Source organism: Drosophila albomicans, chromosome X (genome assembly GCF_009650485.2).
Source record: "Drosophila albomicans strain 15112-1751.03 chromosome X, ASM965048v2, whole genome shotgun sequence".
NCBI classification, from domain to species: domain Eukaryota; kingdom Metazoa; phylum Arthropoda; class Insecta; order Diptera; family Drosophilidae; genus Drosophila; species Drosophila albomicans.
Window position 1 is genome coordinate 30,046,964 of NC_047627.2, and position 27,020 is coordinate 30,073,983.

The window sequence follows — 27,020 nt, forward strand, 5'->3', positions numbered from 1 at the left end:
TTTTCTTTTGTTGATTGTTTATTTCTCTTGCTTAAACATAAATACATATATAAAATTAAAATGTATAATTGGTTTGCATTTTCTGTTTGTTTATATTGTATATATAGTATATAAATTATATAAAAAAAATTACTTGCAATAAATTTAGTGGTTGGTGGCGTGCCGAAAAAGATATTTGGGGATAATTAAGTGTAAAAAATATACATGTCTAGAAGGCGCAGCAACAAATATATAAATAAATATATATTTGTATATTTATATTTTATATCTATATATATATATATATATATATATATATATACTTGTATTTAAATATAAGTATATATTTTGGAAACATTGTGAATTTAAAGCGTTTCGTATTATATATTATTTATAACAAGTGTTTTTTGTTTTTCTTTGTGTTCTTTTGAAATATTTACAATGCATCGAGACGCTATTTCTTTTTGGATGTTGAACTTTAACAATATTTATAGTATATAGTATATTTTTCAGCGCAGCCCTGTGTGTGTGTATAACTGTATGACTGTATAACAGTTTTGCGGCTGCTTGCACTTAGTCGGTATAACTTGGCTCTCTCTCTCGATGCTTTAGCTTTAATTACAAATGTATGTATGTATATGCCTAAGCGGTAAGTGTGTGTGTGTGTGTGTGTGTGGGTTTGGGGGTGGGTTTCGTATTTGTGCATGTGTGTGTGTGTGTGTGTTTACTACTCTATTACGGCTATGATATGTCTAGCATTTCTAAGGACCAGTCGGCAAGTGTTCTACACACTTTTAAAAGTTTACTTTGGGAGGCGAAACACAAAAAAAGAGACAGACACACACTCGCTCTCTCTCGCTCTAACACACACTCTACACTCCCTGCGATCGTTCGCTCTCTTTCGTTCACGCTGACAGACAGACACAGCTGCCCTCTATTAACAAATACATACATAATAATACAAATTGAGTTTTACAGTTTTACTAGGATATTCAATCTAGGATATCCAGATCTAACGCTCAGTGCTGCTCCATGCTCTCTCTCTCTCTCTCTCTCTTTTGTTCAGATGGACCTCGCTAGATACATTATCGGATATAAAGCTGAATCATCATCATCATCATCATCATCAATAGCGTCCATTGGTCGTATTTCCGTAATATGAGGGACGATCAGGCAGCTTTGGTGGCGCATTCATTCCAGGTCGACTGCGAGGAAGATATGCAAAAATTCGCAATTAATAAATTTTTATTTTTCAATTAAATGGAAAACTTAAAAACTACATACGCTTAAAAGCAGAGATTTGCATGTGAAGAAGAGATTAAAATGTTAAATAAGTTAAAAGTCGTAGTTAATTGATAGTTGATTAAAGGCAACTCACCGACACAGCAGGAGACACAGCAAAACGAAATATTAGTTGAGTGAGCGGAAAACCAACACCAACGAAAAAAACAACAACAACACGCAAAGCAACTCTGTTAAGGACAAGCTCTTACATCTCTGTCTCACTCTTTCTCTCTGCCTATGTTAACAGTTAACAGTTAACAGTGCCATTCACTGTAAACGCAGGCAAGTACTAAAAACAATGAATGCAACAAGTCTTTTTCTTTTTTAATATATACTTTTTTTTTGTTTTTATTTTTTTGTGTTTTTCATTTTTTTTTTTATTTATAACATTGTAGTTACCCCTCAGCATACACTTTTTCATTTTAACGTATTTCATTTTCAATTCAATAAACAGCAATTAGTAAGCGCTACACTTGGTTGGGATGTTCTTCTCAACGAGGAAGGGGGGGGGGGGGGGTGTTTTTTTTTCTTTCTGTTTGTCATCTCTCATTCTCATATAAGTACATGTTTATTTATATATAAATATATGTATATATATATATGTATGTACGTATGCATGTATGTATGTATCTATGTATATGCTCAAGGCGTCATGTATGTGTATTGTGTTAGCTGTGTGTGTGTGTGTGTATGGGTATCAGTGTGTGTGTGTGTGTGCTATACTAAAACAAACACATAGAGGAGCTAAATACTTGTGACATTTCTATATATCGTATATATTGTTAGGTATATACTTAATTTTTGCCATTATCGTAACGCGAGAAGATGTTGGAAAAAACGGTTAATTTGCAGTAGTTAGCATCGATTTATCGATTTAATTATCGTGTTGTGTGTTTATCGATAATCACGCCATAAACAATAATTGTACATAGCCATAACATGCATATACTAAATATACACTATGCATACATACATATGCATCTGTGTGTTTGTGTGTGTGTGTGTGAGTTATACTACATCAGCAGATCAGAAATCTTTTAAAAGCTATCGTCATGTATATCATCTTCTTCTTCTATATAATGCTGTCTCTTTTTGTACAGACTACAATAACAACAAATAATGGAAAATTGTTTCGAAATGATTTTACACAGTTCAACACACACATATTCGATATATATGTTGTATATATACATATATATATAAATATCTATATAATATGCATAGATCTCAAGCTGAATAAATATATTGCTTTAGTTTAAGATGCTTCACTTGTTTTCACTTTTCTCCATTCCATTCCATTCGTGGGCACATTTACAGTATCGAGAGGGGGAAAACAAAAATATCGATCTTCAGTATTATCGTTTATCGTTTTGTGCTTATTTCGAAATACATTTACGTACACATACATATTAACTGTAATATTTCATTAGCCTTTTACCAAACACCAAAACACACACTCCCTTCTTCTTCTTCTTCTTTCACCCTCTCTCACTTACTTCTCTTAACTGTATTCTGACTCTTATATGTATGTATGTATGCATGTATGTATTATGTATAATTACCATATGCGCTTTCATCAAATATTTGCTGCACTTTGTATGTATGTATGTGTATTTCATTCAATTGTTCTTTTTTTTTGGGGGGGGATATCATTAAATGTACTTTAATAGTTGCTGCAGCATTAACAAATACATATACATATGCATATACACACATATATTCATGTAGATAAACACATATGCATACATTTTATAAGGTGGTTTTTAAAAACTACACAAAAACACATTATTCTTTTTTTTTTTTTTGGTTTCTTTTTTCATTTTTTTTTTTGTCGTTTTTTAGCAACAATTACAATGTTTTTTTTCTGCATTTATGCAAAATTTTCTAAATAAGAGACTATGTATTGATGTATGTATATATGTTAGTCATGTATGGGTTATGTTTTCTATGTATTTTCAGCTTGTTCAATTTCGCATTGCTTTTTTTTTGTTTTTTGTTTAATCGTAAAATGTAATTAACAACTTTGAGGTTAGGATTTAGAGATTATTTTTAAGAGATTCATTGACGAGTGTATGTATGTATGTGTGTGTGTGTGTGTGTGAGTGAGTGTGTTGTATACAAATGGAATGTTGAGTAACATAAACAACAAAACGAAATACGAAATAAATATACAAGCTATGTATTTTAGTTAGCCGATTTCAATCGATAAAACGCAACAACAAAAAAACGGAATGTGGTTCTTTTTTTCGTAATACATGAATTTAGTTTCACACACACAAGGACATGGTCACATCACAAAATATACAATAATAATAAAGAACACAAAATAAAAAAAGGTAAAACAAGAACACAAAAAAGACGACAACACATTTATGTAAATGTAGTTAATAAATAAAAAAACACAACAGTGTTGAGATAAGAAGAGAGTGTGAGATGGAGCCGAATGCAGTTGCAGCCTCGCCGCTCTCTCTCTCTCTCTCGCTTCGATCTTTGCTTTTGAGTGTGCGTGACGTGCGTATTTAATTGTATTTGTTTTCGGTTGCGTAGTTGCGCTCTCTCTGTTTTTGCTTTGCACACACTCTCTTCGCTTGTGATATTGTTTTGGGGTTGTTTACTTGAATCGGGTGGCAAAGACGTTGGAGAGTTCGCTCATTGCCGCCTGGCCAACAGCCTGGTTCACTTGTCCACGCATGCTCTCCGGGATGTATCGATTGGCGCCCGATTGTTGGGTTATCGCTCCGCCGACGGCTCCAGTGACGCGACTTGAAAGGGTTGCAAAAAGTAGTTTGTACTGTTGTTGTTGGTTCTGTTCAATTTGCTTTTTTTTTTTGTTTGTTTGTTTATTTTTTGCTTTGCGCAAAGAATTAGGCTATACTAATTGTTAACAACAACAATATAGAGAAGAAAAAAAATGGCGCTGCCGCTATGCAATCAAACAGTTATCGGAACGCTTGAAACCCCTTTTTATCGATTTGTCTGTTTCACTTCTGCTGGCTCTGTGGTGTGTGTGTGTGTCAGAGTGTATGTGTGAATGTCAGTGTGTGTGTATGTTTATCGATTTAGTCACAAATTATGAGAGAATCAATTAATTTCAAAACGAAAAGCAAAAGCAAACAACAACGCAAAAATAAATAAGATCAAAAATATAAAAGTCAACATAGCTGTTATATGTATGTAGATAACCATCAACAAAGCAAAACTCTGATCGATTAATTTGTTTTGCTACAACACACACACACACACGCACACACACTTGCATTCACCTACTCAAGGGGGGCAGAGAGCAACAAGAAAAACAACAACAAAGAAAAAAAAGAAAGATGGCCGACGCGCTTTACAACACTGGAAAAAAGAGTGAACGCGAAGCTCTCAGCTGGAGGACCAATAATAAATGTGAATGTGAGAATATGTGTATGTCAGTCTGTATATATAGGTGTGTTGTTAGTGTATATCTATATATCTATATATATATCTCTCTCTTTTACTTGTGTATATATATAAATTGTTATGCATGTATAATTTTCTTCTTTTTTTTGTGTTTTTTTTTTAACTATATTGTATTTATTTTTCATCTTGTTGCGTACACATACTGAACAATTCATTTGTAACTTTTTAAATAATTTGTTATCATGTATATTTTATGTAGTGGAATGTTTTTTGCTGCTTCATCATTTTACATATACATATTGTACATATACATACATATATATAAATGTTTTCACTTTTGTTTTTGACTTTATTAGTATTTAGTTTTCACTTTTGTTTTTTATTTAACGACAACAACAACAACACAAAAAAAGGTACTTTAGTTAACTTAAGCATAGTTCTCATATCGTATATGGTATATATAATATTATATGTTATGTTGCATGTTTTCCTTTTTTCATTTCTTTTTCATTTTTGAGAATGGTATTTTTAGCATTTACAGGACACTCTGCTCACACACTCTAGTTTTCCTTCGGTCTTTGTCCGTTCTCCATTTAGCAAAACTCAGCTCAGATCAGGCCTCATATCTAATTTATATATAGTACTATATGTATGTATATGCATGTCTCTCATGATAAAAACTAACAAACTATGAAAAGTCTAAGGAGTAGTAGAGCGAGCGAGTTACAGTTCTCATCTCCAATATAAATATATATTGTATATAGATCGTGATAAACTCTGACTGACTGTACTGTGCTTCTTCTTCTTCTTCTGCTTCATTATTTGGGATCATAAGCTTTATTTCGTCATCACCGGCTATTTGTGTTTTAATTGGTTTTTTTTGTTTTCCATAATATTTATAAACTGTATAATTCTATATAAATATTGTATATCGTTAATAATCAGATATTTTACGTGTGTATAAATATGATATATATACGGAGAATATTTACGATATTTTTTTAAATCATTGAACGCTTCATTAAATTTATTTTCGGAATAATACTAGTCTATAAACGGCGCGATCTCGTTGTTAAGTTTTAGTTCACTGAGCGAGCTTTTCTATAGGACACTGTGAGAGAGGAGATTTGGGGGGGTGGAAGAGAGAGAGCGCGAGCGCGAGCTTTAGCCTGAAGTTTTGTGTTTTCAAAATATATATACTTAAAAAGAGTTTTCGGAGATAACATTCGGTTCATCATCATCATCGATTTGTTGGTTTTCTTTTCTTTGTTTTGGTTAAAGCGAAAGCGATTTTTTGTTTGTGGTTAGTTTAGTTTTAAAGAGAGTAAATGCCTCGGCTGTGGCTGTGGCTGACAACTTAACGACGTCTGTTGTGTGTTTGAGTGTGTGTGTGTGTGGGCAAATTTACAGTTAGCATTTCACATTGAGGTTAGGTTGAGTTGTGAGTCGTGTGTGTGTGCGTTAGATATTATTGAAAATGAATTAATTCATCATTATTATTCGAATATTCGCATGTTTGGCGTTGTTGTTGAATTATCGCAATATATATTTTTATTTTTTTTGGTTTGGTTTGTGAGCGAAATAGAGAGAAAAAAGAGAAGAAACAAAAGGTTTTATTTTGTTAAGTTTTTCTGGTTTTTGATTTTCGATTCTTTTCGAGAATAAATTCTATGAGAGCATAAAAAAGGTTTCACAAATCAAAAAACAAAAAAGAAAAATCTTTTTTATAGTTTGCCCTCTGATATCTAATGAAATTAGTTACCAAAAAAATGATTGTTATTTCTTGAATATCTTTAATGAGGGCAAGCCAAGAAAATAAAGCTATTCACAACAAACAAAAGATTATTATACACAAAATATAAGGGTAACACAAAAATAGATTAAAGCGATTGAGACAAGTAGTATTAATAGTATGCACATAAAGTATTATTACGTAGATATGTTTTTCAGTGTTTCAAAATGTGAGCGTTCTTTCGCCGCATATAAAAAGAGGTCCCAATCGTCGATTCAACTCAACTCAAATCAAATCATAAAAACTATACGTAAATGAAATAAAGCACTATTTGTTTGAACTGTTCTGAATTCCTGAAATTTAAATTTCCGATTATTGCTGCCACCAAAACCTTAATTTTGTCTAGAAATTCAGTATAGTTCAAAGCAAAATAAAACAAAGAAATGAACTAAAGAATTCAAATAGAAGAGAATAATAATAATACAAAAAGGAGACAAGCGAGATCTATATACAAAAAAACTGTACAGAGCGGCGCACTTACAGCCAACTAAAGATAATTACGATTACGAATAAAATAAAGTGTACAACTAAACACAAAGCTAAATTCAAATCAAATATATATATATAGAGTAAGTATATATGTCGTATATATAGGTATATTTTGGGACTACTTACGATGGTAGCAATGGTGGTGGCAGAGCACCGCCTGGCCGACCGCCTGGCAGCGGAGGAGCACCACCGCCTGGGCGGCTGGGAATTGCGGGCGCTGGGCGTCCAGTTGCCGGTGGCAATGGTGGATTGCGACCACCCAACGAGCCCTGCAAACCAAATACGAAAGGTGCTCAATTATAGTATATTCTAGTATAGTGTGGTATAGTAGAGTATAGTATATTATATTATAGTATAATATACTACAGTATATTAGAGTATAGTATATGATGTTATAGTATAGTATAGTACAGTATATTATTGTATATATTATATTATAGCATATGTAGTATATGATAGTATAGTATATTACAGTATAGAGTATTACAGTATATTATAGCATAGTATATTACAGTATAGAGTATTATAGTATATTAGTAATATACTATATTATTGCATTTTAGTAGTAGTATATAAATATGTATGTAGTATACTTTAGTATAGTATATTATACTATAGTATAGTAGAGTATAGTATAGTACAGTATATTATACTATAGTATTTTATGTTATAGTATAGTATAATACAGTATATTATTGTATATATTATATTATAGCATAGTATATTGCAGTATAGTATAGTTAGTATAGTGGAGTATAGTATATTACAGTAATATATTGTATAATAGTATATTATACTATATATTATTGTATTTTAGTAGTATAATATAGTATATACATATGTATGTAGTATACTATAGTATAGTATAGTAGAGTATAGTATAGTACAGTATATTATGTTATAGTATGTATAGTAATACTATAGTATATTATTGTATATATTATATTATAGCATAGTATAATATAGTATAGTATATTGCAGTATAGTATAGTTAGTATAGTGGAGTATAGTATAGTATAGTATAACATAGTATATAGTATAGTATGAATCTCAGACTCTTTTTACCTGTGCGGTGGGTGCTGCCTTGCGTGGGCCACCGGGGCTGGGCGGCGATAGATGTGGATCCAAGCCACTTGGTAGCCAATCGTTCTTCACGGGCGGCGGCAATGGCGATGATACGGTTGCCATTGAAACGTCACCTGGTTGAGAGAGAGAGAAAACCGTTATGATTGGTTATTATTGATATTTTATATTAAAAAAAAACCAAGTAAGAAAGCTACGTATTCCAAAAAATTTACTGCAAAAATAACAAATTATAGAAAAGGTATATCGCAATATACTAAAGCTACAGTCAAGTGAGCCATTCCCAATAAGAGAAAACCGCAAAAATACTAAATTCTACCGTAATTACAATTTAATATATCCACAAAGAGGTACCCGCTACCATTATTCCTAAAATATACCAAATTTATATATCGCACAATTACTGAAATGAACTAAAAGCTATATTTGGTATATTGATATAGTTCTACATGCAAAATATTCTAAAGAGCACAAAATATATCAGATAGTAGTAGACCTATCTTGCAATACAAAAGCCTTTTGTTCATAACTTTACAGGAATCATAAATACTTTAATTGTATGTCCCAAAATAGCGACTCTTAACTTCAAAAAAACGCTTGAAAAACGCAAAAATTTTAAACAAACTTGCATCTGCGTGCAAAATCACAAGTGATGTCATCTCTTCTATTCTCTGATATGTTGATGTTCATATTGTTTTTTTATTTAAGATCACATAATACTAATATAAAACAACTAAAAAATCTACAGTCGATTGAGCCATTTTCAATAAGGCTATATTCTAAAAGTATACTGCATAAATACTAAATTATCCCGAAGCCTATATTTGGTATATCCAAAATACGCCCGAAATATACCAAAGAGAAAAAAAGCAGTGCGGTATTAATCTGTGAATGCACCTACTTAATATACCGCAAAAATACTAAATAATACCGAAGGCTACATTGGGTATATCGGTATAGTACGACGGACAGGCAGAAGCACAAGGCAATATCCTGTCTCGACTGTGGACCCTACTTAAGAATATATATATAGTATGTATACTTGATTGGGTCGGAGTTATGCATGCTTCTGACTGTCAAATACTCTTTTTTCTGGAGGCACAAAGCGATAATACCCTTCTACCCTATGTGTAGCGAGTATAAAGAACCTCAGCATAGTGACTAACTATTCGATGGATTATTATTCTTTTATACACTTACCGATAATTTGCAAAGCATCCTTGCAGGCGCGATACATGCGCAGCATTTCCTCGCGTCTTGTGGCCGACTCCGCGGACTCTTCCATCATTTGTGCCTATCGAAAAAGAAAGAGAAATAAATACGATTACTTCATGAAATATAGAAAGTAGTTGAAAGAGTACGCACCTGATCACCAGAGGCATAGAGATGTGCCAATAGCTCGCCGTTGATAAAGTCCTTGGCATTGTTGATGATCAGCATCATAATTGCCTTGGGCACCATATCTCGTGTGGTCTTTGTGACGATTTTCATGTACGAATCGACCAGATTACGAATTGTCTCCACCTGACGCTCCAGTTGTGGATCCGATGAACTTTCCTCATTTGCCGACTATTATAGTTTTTATTTTTTTTTTTATTTTGATTTGTTCGTTTTGTTCATTTCAATATTTCATTTTTGTAATGTAATCACACATCGATGGAGGGGAATTTTTTATTTGGTTTTATGTAATTTCAGGTTCAGTTTTTTGTTTTTTTTTTTGGGGAGGGCGCAAAAGTAATTGGAAAAGAATAAAAACAAACAATCAATTAAAAATGATAAAAGAGTGTGTGTGTAGAGGTGTAGGAAATATTGTACAATTGAAAAATGCCAAAAACGGTGCATCAGACAAAAAGTAAAGCATTATTAATCAATTTGTCACATTACATTTCATCTATTTTTTTTTATCGTATTATCATCGAGGTTGGAAAATTTTAGTGTTACGAAATTGAAAATCAAACCAAAAACAAAAATAACAACAGTAACAACAACAATTATGAATAAGAAAATAAATTGAAGCAAGCTAGATACTTTTTTTTTTGTTTTAGAGTTAGTGGTTAATAAATATAAATAAATTGATGGATAGTTTTATAATCAAATTCTAGTGCTGATTAGTTTCCAAGAATTTTAGATAAACAGGTAGATAATTTCGATAGTGTGTGTGTGTGTCCCAACCTAGTTTATTTCTTAGAGAAATATTTCCCGAGGAAGTTTCAGAACCTCAAAAATATTAGAGATCATCAATTTATGGAGAATGCTCTTTGAATATACTATATTAATTATATTCATTTTATTAGAGGATCGCTGTTAAACACTTTATGAAAAGTAATTTGAAATTTTAGGAAATTTTAAAAGAGTTTATGAAAAAATTCCCCAAGGATAAAAATATTTTCATATTTTAGAAAAATTTAAAAATTTATCAAAATTTCCCAAAAGAAAGTATTTTTAAATTGTAATAAAATTTTTAAGACTATATGCAAATTTCGAAGTATTTAAAATTTTTTGCAAAATTTATAAGAAAAAGTGTATGACAAAAATGTTTTCAAATTTAAGCAAAATTTATAAAACTTTTCAAAAAATTCCGAGGAAAAAGTATTTTCAAATTTTAGGAAATTTAAAAAAAAGGTTTATGAAAATTTCCCCAAGGAAAAAGTATTTTGAAATTTTTTGGAAACTTTAAAAGACTATGGCAAATATCCCCACAGAAAAAGTATTTTCCAAATTTCAGCAAAATTCAAAGGTTAGGTTTCTACGAATATGAAACAATAGGTGGCAACCCTGAACAGTGTTAGAAAGCCCTTCAAATAGTTTTAAGATGCTATGATATGCTACACTTTAGAGCTGATCAAAGCTGTGACGCAGCTGCTAAAGGACAATTATAGAAGAGAACAAAATGTGTGTTTACAAAGCGTTTTCAAATAGGATAAAGGCGATAATAAAAACGTAAATCTAATTAATTGTACTTGTTTTAGAAGCTTTTATCAAACTTTAACTCAACGGAAAAGCAAAAAATAATGCCAATGTTACGTAAGTATTGGGAATTTTTTGTTTAAGATTACGAATGCATAGGAGAATAATCGAATAATTCAAAAGTATTGTGAACCATATAAAAAGAAAACGGAAAAATTAACATACTTTTTGCTGTGAACGTTTTTTTTTTTTTTTTTTTGGATACATAATAAATTTGATGTTTAGTTTTTTGTTTTTGGGTATTACAATCATTATTTGCATTGTAATTTTCAGCATATTTGTATATGTATTTTTTATGTGGTCATTTCGTTTGGTACGTGGACGGGAAAATAGAAGAAAATAATTCATAAAAAATATTGTAAAATCAAAATTATATTTTTATATCGATATATTTTGTTTATATTTAAGTATAGTAGCAAGATATAAGAATAAGAAGTATGCAAATATATATATAGATATATATATTTGATACTTTAGGCTTAAGTTGAATATATAAATGATAGTAGAAAACGAAACAGGGAACAGGATAAACCAAAGAAGCAAATGATAAAAGTTACTCGTAATATGTGTTGTTAAACCCAATCGATAAAGTCATGAATTACTTCAACCCACAAAATTTATTTGGTTAGTGTTGTACAACGGCAGAAAAAAAAGAAAAACAAACGAAATAAAAATGTTAGGTGGATAGAAGACTCATAAAAGGAAAAGTAAGGAACTAAACGGTTTCGTTTTCGATCCCCCATTCGATAAATATACAGAAAGCACGACGACCAGATACCCTGTACACCAACACATTTACTATATATAGAAATGTTAATAACATTTGCAATATTATCTTTTCGATTAACAGATATATTTTCTTTTTCCAAATTTTGTTGAGTGTACAGAGTATTTGATTGAAATCATAATTTGTTATTCGATAAGAAACCAAAGAGACAATTGCAGAATCTACGAGTTAAATAGATAGAGGACAGATATAGACAGAAATATATATAGAGAGAGAGAGCGTAGGAAATATGCAAAGTATATGCTAAAAATGATGAAAAGAAACAAACCTCTTGTCCTTCCTGCATATATTCACAGAGCAAATATAATATGCACATTATTAATCATACACACACGTTTATATATATATATATAGCAGAGACGTGTAGTATTTTTCATATATATATATGATGATATTTTGTGGTATTTTTATATTGGAGCGCAACGTTTCGAAAAAAAAAAAACAAACAAAAGAAATATATGATGAGTTATTACGGTATCAGAGAAATCGTTTCTTATTTTTTTGTTGTTTAAATTAAGTAAGAGTTCAAGTAAATTTGCAAATATATTTCAGAGTCCATTAAATACACAATATACAAGTATTATATATATATATGTAAATGGATGTATGAAATTGCGGGTTAGTAATGATTTGTATGCTTTGTAATAAGATCTCGATCTTCAGAGATAAAGGATGGGGAGAGCAAAAGAAAGAGAGGGTATGAAAATTGAAAGTTTCTATAAGAGGGGGACAGAAAGATTGAGGAATGAATTACTTTTATATTTCGCAGTTTACAGTGTTTACAGAGCTGTCAAAATTACAGCCGTATAACAGATACTGTTATATTCACATATATTCACTGTTGAACGAATATGGCGTAGAACATATTAACACTGTTCAACGAATGTTTCGTATAACAGTTACTGTTATATTCCTATAAGAGTTACAGCCTTTGTTATATAATGCTAAGTATAACAGATACTGTTATATCCATATATCCGTTAGCCACTGTTATATTAGCACTATTAAACGAATATGACGTATAACAGATACAGCTACTGTTATATTAACACTGTTCAACGAATGTTTCGTATAACACTTACTGTTATATTCACATAAGAATTACAACCACTGTTATATTAACGAATACTAAGTATAACAGATACTGTTATATTCACATATCCGTTAGCCACTATTTTATTAGCACTATTAAACGAATATGGCGTATAACAGATAAGCTAACACTGTTCAACGAATGTTTCGTATAACAGTTACTGTAATATTCACATAAGAGTTACAGCCACTGTTATATTAACGAGAACTAAGTATAACACATACTGTTATATTCACATATCCGTTAGCCACTATTATATGACGTATAACAGATAAGCTAACACTGTTCAACAAATGTTTCGTATAACAGTTACTGTTATATTCACATAAGAGTTACAGCCACTGTTATATTAACGAATACTAAGTATAACAGATACTCCTAAGCGAATATGGCGTATAACAGATACAGCTACTGTTATATAAAAAGTGTTAAACGATTATCGTGTTTAACATTGATTGTTATATTCACATAAACACAACATAATCGACTCTGTTCTGAAAACAGATATACATATTAATTTCATAACAGTCTTTTAACATTAAGGTGCATAATATGTAATGTTATTTTACATGAGTTTAACAGGTAAATTTGACTGTTAAGATAGCTGATGCTGGGAATTGAATAGTTTTTTAAGGAATTGGGTTACATTTAAGCGAATTTTGGAATTGATTTTGAAGGAGGAGAGTTATTACGTCATGCCTAATTAAGCAATTGGTTAACTTGGCTTGTTTCGCTGAACATGATTGTGTGCAGTGTGTTAGTTAGTTGTTGACCTTGTTGTCGCTGTTATCTAATCAGAGTAGAGCGTATACACGACGTACATACGAACATTGAGGACTTAGTCTAAGCTAAGCGAGTTTAGCACTCACTGACGATATTCATTTATAGATATATATTTATATATGTTAGACATAGATATAGATGGAGAATAGATAGATAAAATAGCTTTGTACGCACCTCGTCGCCATTCTCCTGAGTCTCCTGCTTCTCGGGATAGACGCCGGCGCGGAGGAATGATGCCTTCCAGGACTCCACATCCTCGACTGTCTCGCACGACAACTCCAATTGTTTATAATCCTAAATGTGTGGCAAGTAAGTGTGTGTGCGTGTGTGTGTGTGTGTTTGCGAGGGGGAGAAAGAAGAAGAAGCGTCCAAGCGCAAAGAGAACAAATGGATAGGTATTTTCGTCAAGCATTTGGTAAATGGGACAACGTTTTACGATTACGATTACGAGTACGATAACGATTACGAGTACTTGGACGGGTTGTGGTGGCATTTGGTTGGCTATCGGTTATCGGTATTCGGTTTATCGGTTTTGGATTGGTTTTATCTTAACATTTTTTAACATATTAGTCTAGTGGTTAGTTTTTTTTCGCAGCTGCGTGTGTCATTGGACCAAAAAGGTTAGTTAGTGTTCTTGTATTCGGTGGCTGTATATATAGTTTATATATATATATATTGATTGATTGATTGGTTATCGGTTTAGCGAGGGATGTATATACGTATATATAGTTTCATTGATTATGCCTTTAGCTTTGGTATCGATTGTATTTTCAGGCTTAAGTTTTGGTGGTTGTTTCATGCTCGACAAATCAGAGGCACAAAAGGAGCTCAACGCAAGAAGCTCCTTTTGATCCTTTGACTTGAATCTAAATGTTGATAAAAACATAGTAATTTTTATCTTATACAAAAAAACTCAATCAATTAATGAATTCATTGCGTGCGATCCAAACACAATGCAAAATTTCATGAATGAAATTTGCCAAAAAAAATAAATTAAATATTTGCTACATTTTTCTTTTTTTTTTTGTACTTTGTTTTGGAACGCAAAACTTGAATTGTCAACAATTTGAACAAATTTCAAAGGAACAAAAGAAACACAAAATGGTTGAAAATAATTGGAATGTTTTTTTCGTTAACATCATCATCATTTTGTTGCTACAACAAATAAATATCGCTTGAGAATTATTTGTTCTAGCACAAAAAAAATGAATTGTTCGCATTTTTCTGTTTCATTTCATTCTCTTGTGGTCTTCTATTAGTTTTTTTTTCTTTTTTTTTGGTTTTTGCTTGGAATTTGTCATTTTTTTGTATGCTAACAAAAATTACTAACCTTATAAACATTACGTCCATCGGGACTGAATAAAGCAAATGTAACACGTCTAGACATTGACATAAAGCCCTGCTCAATATCGCGCAATTTCAAACCATCCAACGGCAACATGAATTTCTTCTCCTTCTCATCCTCGTCCTTGTACCAGGAGATGCTCTCCGATGTGAGCACAAACCAATAAGGACGCGATCCGCCTGTGAACAAGAAAACATTTCATTGTCAACACAATTTTCGAAATCAAAATCGAATTCCCAACACACAAACACACACACACACACACAATTTTAGCCCAGGCAAATGCAATGATCATGATGATCAGAATGTGGATTAGAAGAGATGTGAGGAAATGAAATGAATTCTTGGAATGGAGAATGTTAAGTTTTAGCTTTCGGTTTTAAGCTTTTAAAAGCAAGCACAACACAATGTCGTTAAACGATTCAAATAAAAACTACACAAAAAAAAAAAAAAAAGAAAGTTGGCAAAGAAATCATTGCATACAAACCAAATAGGCGTGGCAAAAACCTCAGCAAAGCTTTTAATATTCCACACCCAAAGTTGTTAGAAGTGTGTGTGTTGAGGTTCGAAAAGGGCAATATAAAAGTATAACAAGAGAACACAAAACCGAAAGGAAGAAACGAAAAAAAAAAAATAAAAGAAAACTAAATAATATAACTCAATGGAAAATAAAAGAGAAAGTAAAGCACGTGATAAAGCACATAGAAGCAAATTAAAGACAATAAACAAAACTCAAGTAAAAAGTTAATTTTGAAAACGATAGAAAAGAGTGCTAAGAGAGCTTAAAAATTCAACGTTGGCTTGAGCTTTGTTCGAAACATGCCGCATGCCACATGCCTCATTGAGGGAAAAGTGCTATTGAGTAAGAGTGAGAGAGCAAGATAAGAGAGAGACAGAGTATTAAGCTAAATAATCGAATCGATTTCACTAAACAGAACTAAAAACAAAAAATAAGAAAGCTACAGTGCGGTATTAGCTTAAAAATATACCCCAAAAATACTAACAATATACCAAAGTATATAATTGGCACATTTATATACGCGGCCTTAAATTATACCAAATTTATATACCCCAAAAATACTAACAATATACCAAAGTATATGCTTGGTATATTAATATATGCAGTATTAGCTTCAAAATATACTAAATTAGTATACTGCAAAGATACTAGAAATATACCAAAGTATAAATACATATATATGGTATATTAGTGTACGCAGTGTTGACTTAAAAATATACCAAATTAGTATACCGCACAAATACTAGCAATCTATCAAATATAGTTAATATAGTTGTAGGGAGATGATTATTTTGAAGAAGATTAAATTGATTTAAAGAGTTTTCATTTTACAAACGAACTTCAGCTTACTTTTTTATCAAGGGACTATAAAATAATTACAGCAATAAAGTGTGATCAAATGTGATCAAGAGACAGCGTGCAAGTTAGTTAATTGATTAGTGGGCGGTGGATTGATTTGTCAGTGCTCTGTAGGTGCGGGAAGTGCGTCGATTGTTGGTGATGCAATTGAAGAGGGAGACAGAGAGAGAGAGTTGTGGGTGTGTGGCAGGTGTGGCAAGTAGAAGGTGTGGCTAGGTGTGAAGAAGTTGACTGACATACACAGACACAGATACAGACACTGAGACAACAACAGGATGCTTGCGTAACGCGGCGTTCGTGTTCGATTGTTACAAACTCATGGCTGGAAGGCGGCTGAAAGTGACGCTTTACGCTCTACACTCTACGTACCTTTCATGATGCCCAAGTTTTGGATGACCATGTGACCCTTGCGAATGACTTGATTGCCCAACTGTCGGGTGCCGGTCTTGTTAGCATTCTCAGATTTATTCTGAGCACTGCAAGAGTCGAACAAAATACGAGAGTAAAGTAATAACAAAAGTAACAAACAAAAAAAAACAAATCAATCATCTACAATTCTCATTATTCACATACTTGGCAAAGCCAATGAAATCCTCGTGATTGGTATTCATGTAGGCGAGCTCAAAGTCAATCAAGAGCAGTATTTGCTCCTTGCATCGCTGCTCACGCTGTCGCACATGTGTGGTAATGATGCGTTCAGTTTCCTCACGCAAGCGTGGATAGCGATTCATCTGGGGAGTAAGAAAAGAGCAATCAGTAATCGAACATAGATTAAAAAAAAGATATTCGCACCTTATCGGTGCACATGCGCACGACTACGGACAATTCCTGCACGACTAGATCGACACACTTGATCACTGGCTCCTTGAGCAGCGCTATCTGCCTCTTCACAATCGCCTCGAAGGCCATGTCGGGCGTGAAGAGACCGACACGAATACCATGAATGTTGCGAATGGCAAACGAGATCTCACGGCGCAGCTCCTTCTCATCACACGCCATTTTCACAATCTCAAAGCGTAGACTGCAAACCAAAAAAAGAGCGAAAAGCAAATTAGTAAATATATACAAGTTTTTGACTGTTAATCAATACGTTAAACAATTTAGAAACCTACTCAACTTTGAGATACCCGCTACGCATCTCTAATAAAACCATATTCTACAAATATATACCTCAAAAAATAGTCAAATATACACATGCCCAACTGTAGTCTACAAAAATATACCACAAAAAATTATCAAAAATATACCCATCCCGAATTAAACTATATTCTACAAATATACTAAAAATATACCGTATAAATACTGAAATATACCGACGGATCTATTTGATATATTTATTTCGTACTTATATTATAAATACACCATAGAGTACTAAACATTTCACATTATCGCTGTCGAATAAGAATGATAGCTGTCTCTCTTTCTCTCTCTCTCTTTTATAGTCTCTGAGATCCAGTGTTTAATAAGGACAGACAGACGGACATGGCTATATCGTATAAGGCTTCCTTCTGCCTGTTATATACAATTCTATCAGGCACAAAGTTGTAGCAACCTTTGGGTGTAAAAACCCAGTCTTTACCTTCAAATTTAGGCTCAAAAACTTGTAAATCAAATGTCTACTACATAAGGAAATACAAAACAAAAGTATTGTCAGCTATATTGTTGTTAGATTTGTGCTGAAAAACGCAGTTTTCATCTTTAAAATGTTGCTCACAAGTTGTAGATTAAATTGCTTTCGATATAAGCTTTGTAGACCTCATCTACATCGAAATCTTGACAATCTTTAGAGACAGAATTCTATCATAGTTGATACACTCAAAATTGTAGCGCATGAAATACTTAACACAAATTGAAATGCATACAGAGCTATATTCTATCTATTCTAACTATATTCTATCTATCTATTCTAACTATATTCTATCTATCTACATACTATCTTAACGCTAGTTTCTACACACAAAACTATACAACTTGAACTGCATTTAGAATAAATCTCAACCAGTTAGTTAGTTGGCTCTATTTCCTACACAGATTGAATTGCAACTTTCAAATAAGATAGTTGTCTATATTCCTTATAATCTCTCTAAGCTCTCTTCCCTTTACACTACACATTAATGATTAATTTTTGAATGTATACAGATCGTGGATTATGCCATTGTTCTTAAGGTTATATTATAAATTCTTAACACAAATTAAACAGCGACTTTCAATCAGTTAGTTGGAGGCATAGATCATTCCTCTAATCTCTAAGAAATCTTCCCTTTACACTAAACATTCCTTAATAATTAATTTGTGAACGCGTACCGATCGTGGCATATGCGATTGATCTTAACTATCCATCTTAATGATAAACACATGAACTCTTTTCAATCAGTTAGTGAGTTGACTCTATTCGTTGTAATCTCTTTTCAACTAGTTTGTTTTGCTCTATTCCTTATGATCGCAATGTTCTCTTCCCTCTACACTACACATTAACGATTAATTTGTGATCGTTCATACCGCTCGTGGAATATGCGATTGATCTTGGCGCCGCCAGAGAGCTCATTTGTGTTGACCAATGCGGAGCCGCTGCCCTCGATGGTTCGCTCAAAGTCCGACTGCAGCTGCTGTATCATTCTGTAAAAGCAAAACGAGAATTATTTATTGATTTCCGAAATACATATGATGATCGTAGGGCGGCAAATAACTTACTGCAACATGGCCTTTGTCTTGATGCTGGCATCGCCGGGCTGAAAATGCTTAAACTCCTCCACCTCCTTCTCGAGGGTGAGCATTTGCTTTTGCAACTTGTCACGCAGACCCGGCAATGTGTCGCGGATGTGATTGGTGAGCTGTTGGTTCAGCACACGCTGCAAATATGGTGTGCCCAGGCGATCGGCCATGTGGCGATACGATGGATGGCTGAGAAAGAATTTACGCTCAGCGGCCAGCGCCTGATGGATATCCTTCCTGCCCTCGATGTCCTTTTGCGATCGATTCACAACGCCAATGTAGCCACGCCGCAGCGGCAACAGCTTATTCTCGAGTATGTCACGGGCATCGGTGCCCTCGTCCATGAGATCCAGCTTGGTGATCACACCGATCGTGCGTACGCCCTGGGGATCGACCTCTTTGGCCAGCTTGAGGGCATCCGAATTGGCCAGATCGGTGTTGGCCGGCGTTACGGCCAGAATGAGACAGGTCTCTTTGCGTATAAATTGGAATATCATTTGCTTAATCTGCTGCTCAATATCAACGGGCTGATCACCGATCGCCACCTTCGTCAAGCCGGGCAAATCGATGAGCGTCAAATTGAGCACGTACGGCGAATAGACGCGCAAATTAATCGGAATGTTTGAGATGCCTTTGTTGCTGCCCGTCACACGATCCGTTTCATCCTCAATCTCTTTGCGTATCTCATCGAAGCTGGAGAACTTTTTGCCCTTGCAATGCAGAAATTCGCCATATTCTACAAACAAAATACATCGATTCGATATTATTATTATTATTCTGAATTATTATTTTGCTTTTTGTTATCGCTCTCAACTTACCGGTAATGCCGTTAATCAATTGCAAAATCAAAGGTCTGCGCGTTACAATGCCCGAACCTCGAGGTAAAAAGTCTCTGCAAATAGAATTGAATAGGGAAAACAATGAGCTCTCAAATTACAATTGTTCAATGAGTGTGCAAGTGTGTGAGTGTGAATGTATATGAGATTGTATGTATGTGTGTGTTTGTGTGCATTCAAGTAACTTTTTTGCAGGTGTTTTTTCTTCGTTGCAATGGAAAAGTTCAATTCAATTCAAGTGCTAATCGAACTATCGCACTGTTATGTTGAATCGATAACGATAACAACTTACAGCCAACTTAGCATATGCAAGTTTTGACGTGCGAGAAAGAGAGCGCGCTATCGCTGTGTCTATTTAACAAGGGAGCGCTTAATCATTATAAGTTATACTATAAAAAAAAAAACAATAACTTTGTAATGATATTTTGCTTTATGGTCATAATGATGATTTAATAGATTTGTAATAGATTATTGATCATATTTATTATTTTTGGAGATACGAAATTAAAAACAAATAATAAAAATTAACAACATTGTATAAAATTTAAAAAATTATTTAGTAAGGAATATATTTAAGGAAAATATTATATTTCATATGCTTAACTCAAAAAAAAAAAAGAAAATAATGATTATTAGATTAGATCAACAAAATTTTCATAATACAAAATATAGAATTTCAAAAATTATTTACTTTTTCGGAAAATATTAGCATTTTCATATAATATACAATATAATAGAACAAAATAATAATGACCAGATATTATATATAAAACAAAGTTTTATAATAGAAATATAAAATTTTAAAAATTATTTAGTTTTTCGGAATCTATTAGCAAAAAACAACGATTATTAGTTTAGATGAACACAAATTTTATAATAGAATAATAATAAAAGTTCAACAATTATTTAGTTTTCCGGAAAATATTAGCATCAACTCAAAAAATAATAATAATAATGGTCTCAAATTTATTTAATTACTTGAAATTCATCAATTTTCATAGAGGAACATTTTGTTTATTATGAACTGTAAGCAAATGGATAAAGATCCAAATCAGAAATAGCGATTTTATTGCAATTAATTTCATTATAAGTAAAATATTTATTATTTTTGGTAACAAGCATTTATAATTTATGATACTACCAATATTGTTTTTAGTTTTTTTCTTTTGGCTCGTGCCAAAGTCAAATTTACGATAGCTATTTGGAATGAGTCATTTTATCAGGCCACTCAAAACACTCGATTCGAAATGATCAATTGTGTTTTGATTAGCCGGGAAAAGTCGATGAAAATCAGCCAAACAGCAAACAGCAACAATGTGCGATTAATTGACTGGGAAAACGCTGTATGTGTGTTGTAATCAGCAAACACAGTTCAGATCCTCTGTCAAAAAAAAAAAAAAGAAATATGTGTGTGTGTGTGGGTGTAACCACTACACTAGAAATATTTCTACACACAACACAACACAACGTTTGACCTGTTTTCTTGTGGCAAACAAATCCGCCAAAGTCAACAAAATCCACATACAATATTCATATCAACAACAACATCGAAACAACGGGAGCAGTAGTTGAAGAAGAAGAAGAGAAACACAAACGGTTCTTATCGATATCGCATACAATATCAATTATAATGACACAAAAACATGAATCATCGAAAGCAAATTTTAAGCGCAGGCCACTTGTTCATGCTGAGGGGTGGGGCACCGAAGAGGAAGAGGAAGTAGAACGAACGAACGAAGAAACAAAAAAAAAGAACTTTGATAAAACAAAAATTATACAAATTGCGGAAAACAAAGTATAAATTCTAATCGCACACGCACTTGCATAGTTGTAAATTACATAAAAATAACTTGCGATGAGTAATAACACACACACACACACACACACACACACATACATTCCCTCATATGCAATGAAAGTTAAGCGCAGGTTGAAAATTAGTTTGATGATATCAACAGCTTTGCTATAAATATAATCACACAAATGACTCAAACACACACAGAATTCTCGGCAATCCAACATTAATAATAACAATATAATAATAAAATGTATAATCACATTACAAATTTTGTTTGCTTTTTCTTTCTGCTGCAAACAATTTAGCAAAGAGGTCAAAAGCACGCTGCTGAAAGATAAACTCACTCGTTTTAATGCTCTCTCTCTCTCTCTCTGTCTATCTTAGTGTAATGCAATACTTTGCCGGTTGCAGCAGTAAATTAACTGATCGCCTCTCTTTGGCTGCTGCTCCCACCACACACACACATGGGCACGCATACATACGAGATCAGCTGGTGCTCTGCATTCTTGTCTCCCCTATTTCGTTTGTTTCGTGCTTTCGCTGTCGTTTCATGTTTTGCAATTTTGATTTGATGCGTTTTAACATCTCTTCCAATGTGTTTTTTTTTTCGCTTTGTTTTATTTCAATTAAATGTGTGTTTGTGTGTGTGGCATGTGGCAATCCAAGGCTACAACTACTGTTCATTTTAATAGGTTTCATTTGTTTACTTGTTACAGTGATGTTCAATATATTGGGAATGCCAGCAAAGTGCTTTCAATATTGGAAAGTTAAACCGCAAGTCTGCACAGTGATTACTAAGTTAAAATTATGTATTGCAAATTGAATTTAAAAATAAAAGAAATTCCTGAGAATTTTATGTGTATATCCTGTATTACAAACTATTCTTTATATAGCGAACGCCGTTGTGTGCGTCCACTGTTCATGCATTCCAGTCCCCCCCTCTAACTACACAATCGCCCAATTGCTAATCGACAAGTAACCGTTACATACATACATGCAGTGTAGGTGTTTACATATGTATGTAGGTGTGTGTGTGTGGAGAAGACAGAGCGAGAGCAAGGCAGCATCAGAAAATGCCATGAACTATTGACATTTCGAACAAAACGAAGAAGCTTTTGCAGTTGACTGACATTGAATACTCGTTCTCTCTCCCTCTCTCTTGCACTTTATCTGCTTTTCTTGGCTCTCTTTGTCAGCTTACAGTTTGAGCTGCATATGCTGCAGGCAGCATCATCATTAACTGACATTGATGACAACAGCAGAGCGCAGCATAAAAAATAGCTGCATCAGCATAAGTGGGCATAAAAAAAAAAAGAATAAAACTAGGTCATTAACAACACTCTTCTCTACATACATACAGCGTTTGCTATGTATTCTTACATACATACATATATATGTATTAGCTATGTACTTCGCATGAGTGTGTAAGTGTGTGTGTGTGTGTGTGTGCGTGTAGCCGGCGCATGCGAAATCTAACAAACTGCGCTTGACTACAAAACTGCCACTGCAGTAGTTGTTGTTGTTGTTGCTATTGTTATTAACTGCAGCGCCAACTTATGTAAGCGTAACTGCATGTCAAACTGTATGTCACAAGGCACACACACATACATACATATACACATAGACATGCATGTGTATACCAAAGTGTCAAAAGCACCCACGTTTTTACTAATACACACAATTGAATGTTTTTGTGCGTGTGTGTGTGTACACCACCAAGGACTTGTGTTGAAGCAGGCCAGAGCATAGAAAAGCTACAAAACACGATGTGCATGCGTGTGAGTGTAATAGTAGTAGTAATAGTAGGTGGAGACACTGTCGCAAAGGATTATAGCGCAACATTATATAATTTTGCAATTTTGCATAGAACAAACACACACTCACAACTAGATATGTATGTATGTGTTCTGTGTGCGCTGCTTCCATTCATTAACATTACAACAGTAATCGAAGGGACGGGGTTGGTGGGCAGCATAAAGGGAACTACAGAAATGTAGGCTAGCGTAAGCGTCAACGTCGCAGTCGCTGTCGACGTCAACGTTGGCAACAATCGCGATAGCGATAGCATTGCATAAATGTCAAAGTGATGTGTGTAGCCAACGTATAACAGGGGCGAAGTGGGGTGGTGTGGTGAGTACGGTAAGGTAAGGTACGAATACAAAGCGCCATTGGGCAAACCGGGCAAGCGAGCAGGAAACAACAAAAGCATGTGCTGCGACTGCGACGCCGACTGCGACTGTGACAGCGACAGCGACTGCAGGAAAGGAAATGTCAACGTGCATTGATTTTTTCCCTATCGCTCTATTTTTTTTTTCTTCTTTTTTTGGGGCGTAAGTATTTTTGTGGGTTTATTGTATTTGTTTTTGGTCGTAGCATTTTTCAAGGGGCGGGCGAAAAGCCGATAGATAAAAACGAAACGAAGCGCATTGCGAGAGCGTGCGTCGCGCATTCACAGAGAGAGAGAGAGAGAGAGAGCGAGAGTGAGAGAGTGTGTAGAACGAAAGCAAGCACACATACACACAGCTGTAGTATCGTTAAAAATGTTTCGTCTTCTTATTGGAACTGAGTTTATCGCACTCATAACTTCCAACTCCCAACACATACATATATATGTATGTATGTGGGTCTGGCATGTATGAGTAACTTTTGAAGTTTGTAGTAAAGTTGACACAACATTATTTGAGTCCACTGCTGCAAGTGGGTGTATTTCTATGCATGTGAGTGCAAGGTGGTTGTTATGCTGCCGCTGCCGGCGTCGCTGCCAACGTCGCAGCTCACTGACCATATAGACATGTACATATGTATTTATACATAGGCAAAATAGGGGAATTATTGATGGCCACCTGCTGGCAGAAAAAAACAAAAAAAACACCCACTGACCAGGCAGCAAAAACAACAAAACAGGAATGCTGCTTCATTGATTATTCACCAAAAATTTAAACACATACACGCACACGCTTGCCGAAGTGAGAGCGCTCAGAACTCTCTCTCATTCTCACACACATAATTGTAGCGCTCAGAACTCGCACTCACACATACACTTGGAGAGCTCAAAACTCTCTCCAAGAGAGGGAAGCTTTTTTTGGGCAAAAATATGGATTTTCTTGTGTATGAAATTGTTGAGCGATGACTTAGGATTCTTAAGATTTTTTCGTTCTTGGTTTTTTTTTCATTCAGGTGATTGATTTACTTACTTGCCCACAAAGTTCTCCAGCACAGAACTCTTGCCCGCTGATTGGCCACCGACGACGGCAATCTGTGGCAAGTCCAGTTGCATGTGCACGCCCAGCGATGTGAACGCATCTTGCAGCTTATTGACGATCGGTATCAAATTATCCATGATGACTTGTTCTTAGCTCGTTTAGTTGACTTTTACGTTTCTTTTTCTGTTTTTTTTTTTTCTCTTTTTTGGAGGGGTTTATCGATAACGATCACGAATTTTTCGTGGTTACGACGTTTACGTTAGCAGCGGACAGCGGACAGCAACGCCTACGCCACACAGCCTCTCTGCCTGAGTTGTGGCTTTTTTTTTTTGCACTCTGCTTTTGCTTCGTTTTGTTGTGTTGTATATTTTTTTTTTGCCTTTTTGCTTTTTCAGTTATCAAAATTGATGTGTGAATGTTTTGCGCTTGCTCTCACACAACATACACACACACACGTACGCACGCACGCACACACGCGAACTGACGGACGAACGAACTGAACGCTGTTCTTCCTCTTCTCTCACTTGCACTCTCTCTCACTCGTTGCCGACACCAACAAACACTGCCACTTGTGTTTTCGTTGTTGTTGCTGCTGCTGCTGTTGTTGTTTTAATTGGAAGAAAGAAAATTAAATGCGTAAGTTGCGCGAAAAAACACACAGTGCATAAAAAAACAAAAAAAAAAAATTAACAAAGACAACAGAAAAAAAAAGATGAACAAATTTTCTTATAAGAAAATCCAGCACACACACACACGCACACACCGACGTGGTGGTGGGGGGATGACACGACACGACGTTAACTCAAGAGCGGCATCGAGCGCGTAAGCTTAACGTAAGCGACTTCTGGCTTGCTCGAGACTGCGCTGCTTTCTGCGCTGCTACTGCGCTCTACTGTTCTGCTGATGCTGCTTCTGTCTGATGACGACGACGGTGGAGACGACGCGTTGGGGCGGGTTTTAATGTTGCTGCTGCTGCTCTTGCATATGATTTTTTTCTTTTTCGTTCTTTCTTTTACTTTACTTTTCTCTTTTCGTTTTTGTTTGTTGGTATGTGCGCGCAGGGTTATTTTGTTGTTTATCAAAAAAAAATGTACTGCGAAATTTAGCTAACCGATACCGATAAATTATAAATGTTAAAATTTTTATACAATTTCATTTGATTTCAGACACACAAACAAACTGTATATATGTGTGAGGAAAAAAAAAACCGAAAACTATAAGCATTAATTTGCTAAAGACACATGCACCCACACAATGACACACTGAAAAAATTGGTTTTCAGCGGAATTATACGATAAACTATAATTATTTTTTTTGACAAATTTTGCAAGAAATATCAATACAAGTACCGCAACGTTTTGTCGAACGGACAATGACCAATTTATTACAAATATATTACGCGTACCGAGCGCTTTCTGCGTCCGCCCCTTTTGGCTTTGTTTTTGCTTCTGAGATTATTCGCTCATCGAATTCCGATGACAATTACCATTCATTTCTCTGCCATATCGATAACGTGCAACAGGACAGCAAAGAATATAATATCGCCATTGTTCCAATATCGACTGGAATGTGCACCCTACATATGGGTGAATGTGTCAAATTTCATGCGCAGCATAAACTGGAAATAATGTAAAAACTGAATTTCATCTGGCCAGCTGTTTTTTTATTTTTCTCAATGTCTAATTGGCACAAACGGTCTATCGATTTTTTCTGCTGGCCAACAGTGAATTAATGTTTAACCAATCAAAAAATATTTATACATAATATTAATTAAAAGGGTTGCAAAAAAATGTATGTATTCATAATTATACCAAAAAAAAGTTAATCAGTTTTCAAATATGTATGATATTCGTTATGTATGATATCGATATTTGAAATGTCAGATGCGCAAATGTAACAGACACATATTTAACATTATCTTAACAGTCAGTACTCGAGTAGTTGGCAACAGTTCTTGTGAAAAATCGATGACTTCTAAATCCAAAGAACGAAAGGTGAATCCTATTATTTAACATTATGAGGGCACTGCAATGGTTAGAAGAAATTATCCAAGATGGCGATTAACTTTTCACAAGGCATGAAGAATGTCGCACCTTTTCCAATG

At 34.1% G+C, this 27,020-nt stretch overlaps 1 protein-coding gene across 10 annotated transcripts; it reads right to left on the bottom strand.

Moving 5' to 3' along the window:
* LOC117578167 (dynamin) lies at positions 1–26,399 on the bottom strand. 10 transcript variants are annotated; one of them, XM_052008523.1, is made up of 17 exons: positions 26,322–26,399; positions 24,908–25,514; positions 19,898–19,971; positions 19,059–19,815; positions 18,867–18,983; positions 17,160–17,388; positions 16,941–17,098; positions 16,737–16,843; positions 14,975–15,168; positions 13,819–13,938; positions 12,037–12,048; positions 9,380–9,583; positions 9,215–9,308; positions 7,997–8,130; positions 7,058–7,200; positions 3,879–4,025; positions 1–1,184 (listed from the first exon to the last, which is right to left on the bottom strand). In XM_052008523.1, exons 2-17 carry the CDS (start codon positions 25,051–25,053, stop codon positions 1,106–1,108), a joined length of 2,715 nt encoding a protein of 904 aa, XP_051864483.1. In that variant the 5' UTR covers positions 25,054–25,514; positions 26,322–26,399; the 3' UTR covers positions 1–1,105. The 10 variants fall into 10 exon arrangements, with proteins under 10 accessions (XP_051864483.1, XP_034119343.1, XP_051864485.1 ...); XM_034263452.2 differs by having other exon boundaries at positions 26,266–26,369; XM_052008525.1 differs by having other exon boundaries at positions 24,908–25,511; positions 26,266–26,337.
* Positions 26,400–27,020: the final 621 nt, after the last annotated feature.

Coding starts and splice junctions, on each gene's coding strand:
- LOC117578167 (XM_052008523.1), bottom strand. CDS start 25,053: ATGGATAATTTGATACCGATCGTCAATAAGCTGCAAGATGCGTTCACA. Junction 16,844..16,940: donor GATTTCATTGGCTTTGCCAA/GTATGTGAATAA, acceptor CGACTCTTGCAG/TGCTCAGAATAAATCTGAGA. Junction 7,201..7,996: donor AGGCAGCACCCACCGCACAG/GTAAAAAGAGTC, acceptor TTTGGTTTGCAG/GGCTCGTTGGGTGGTCGCAA.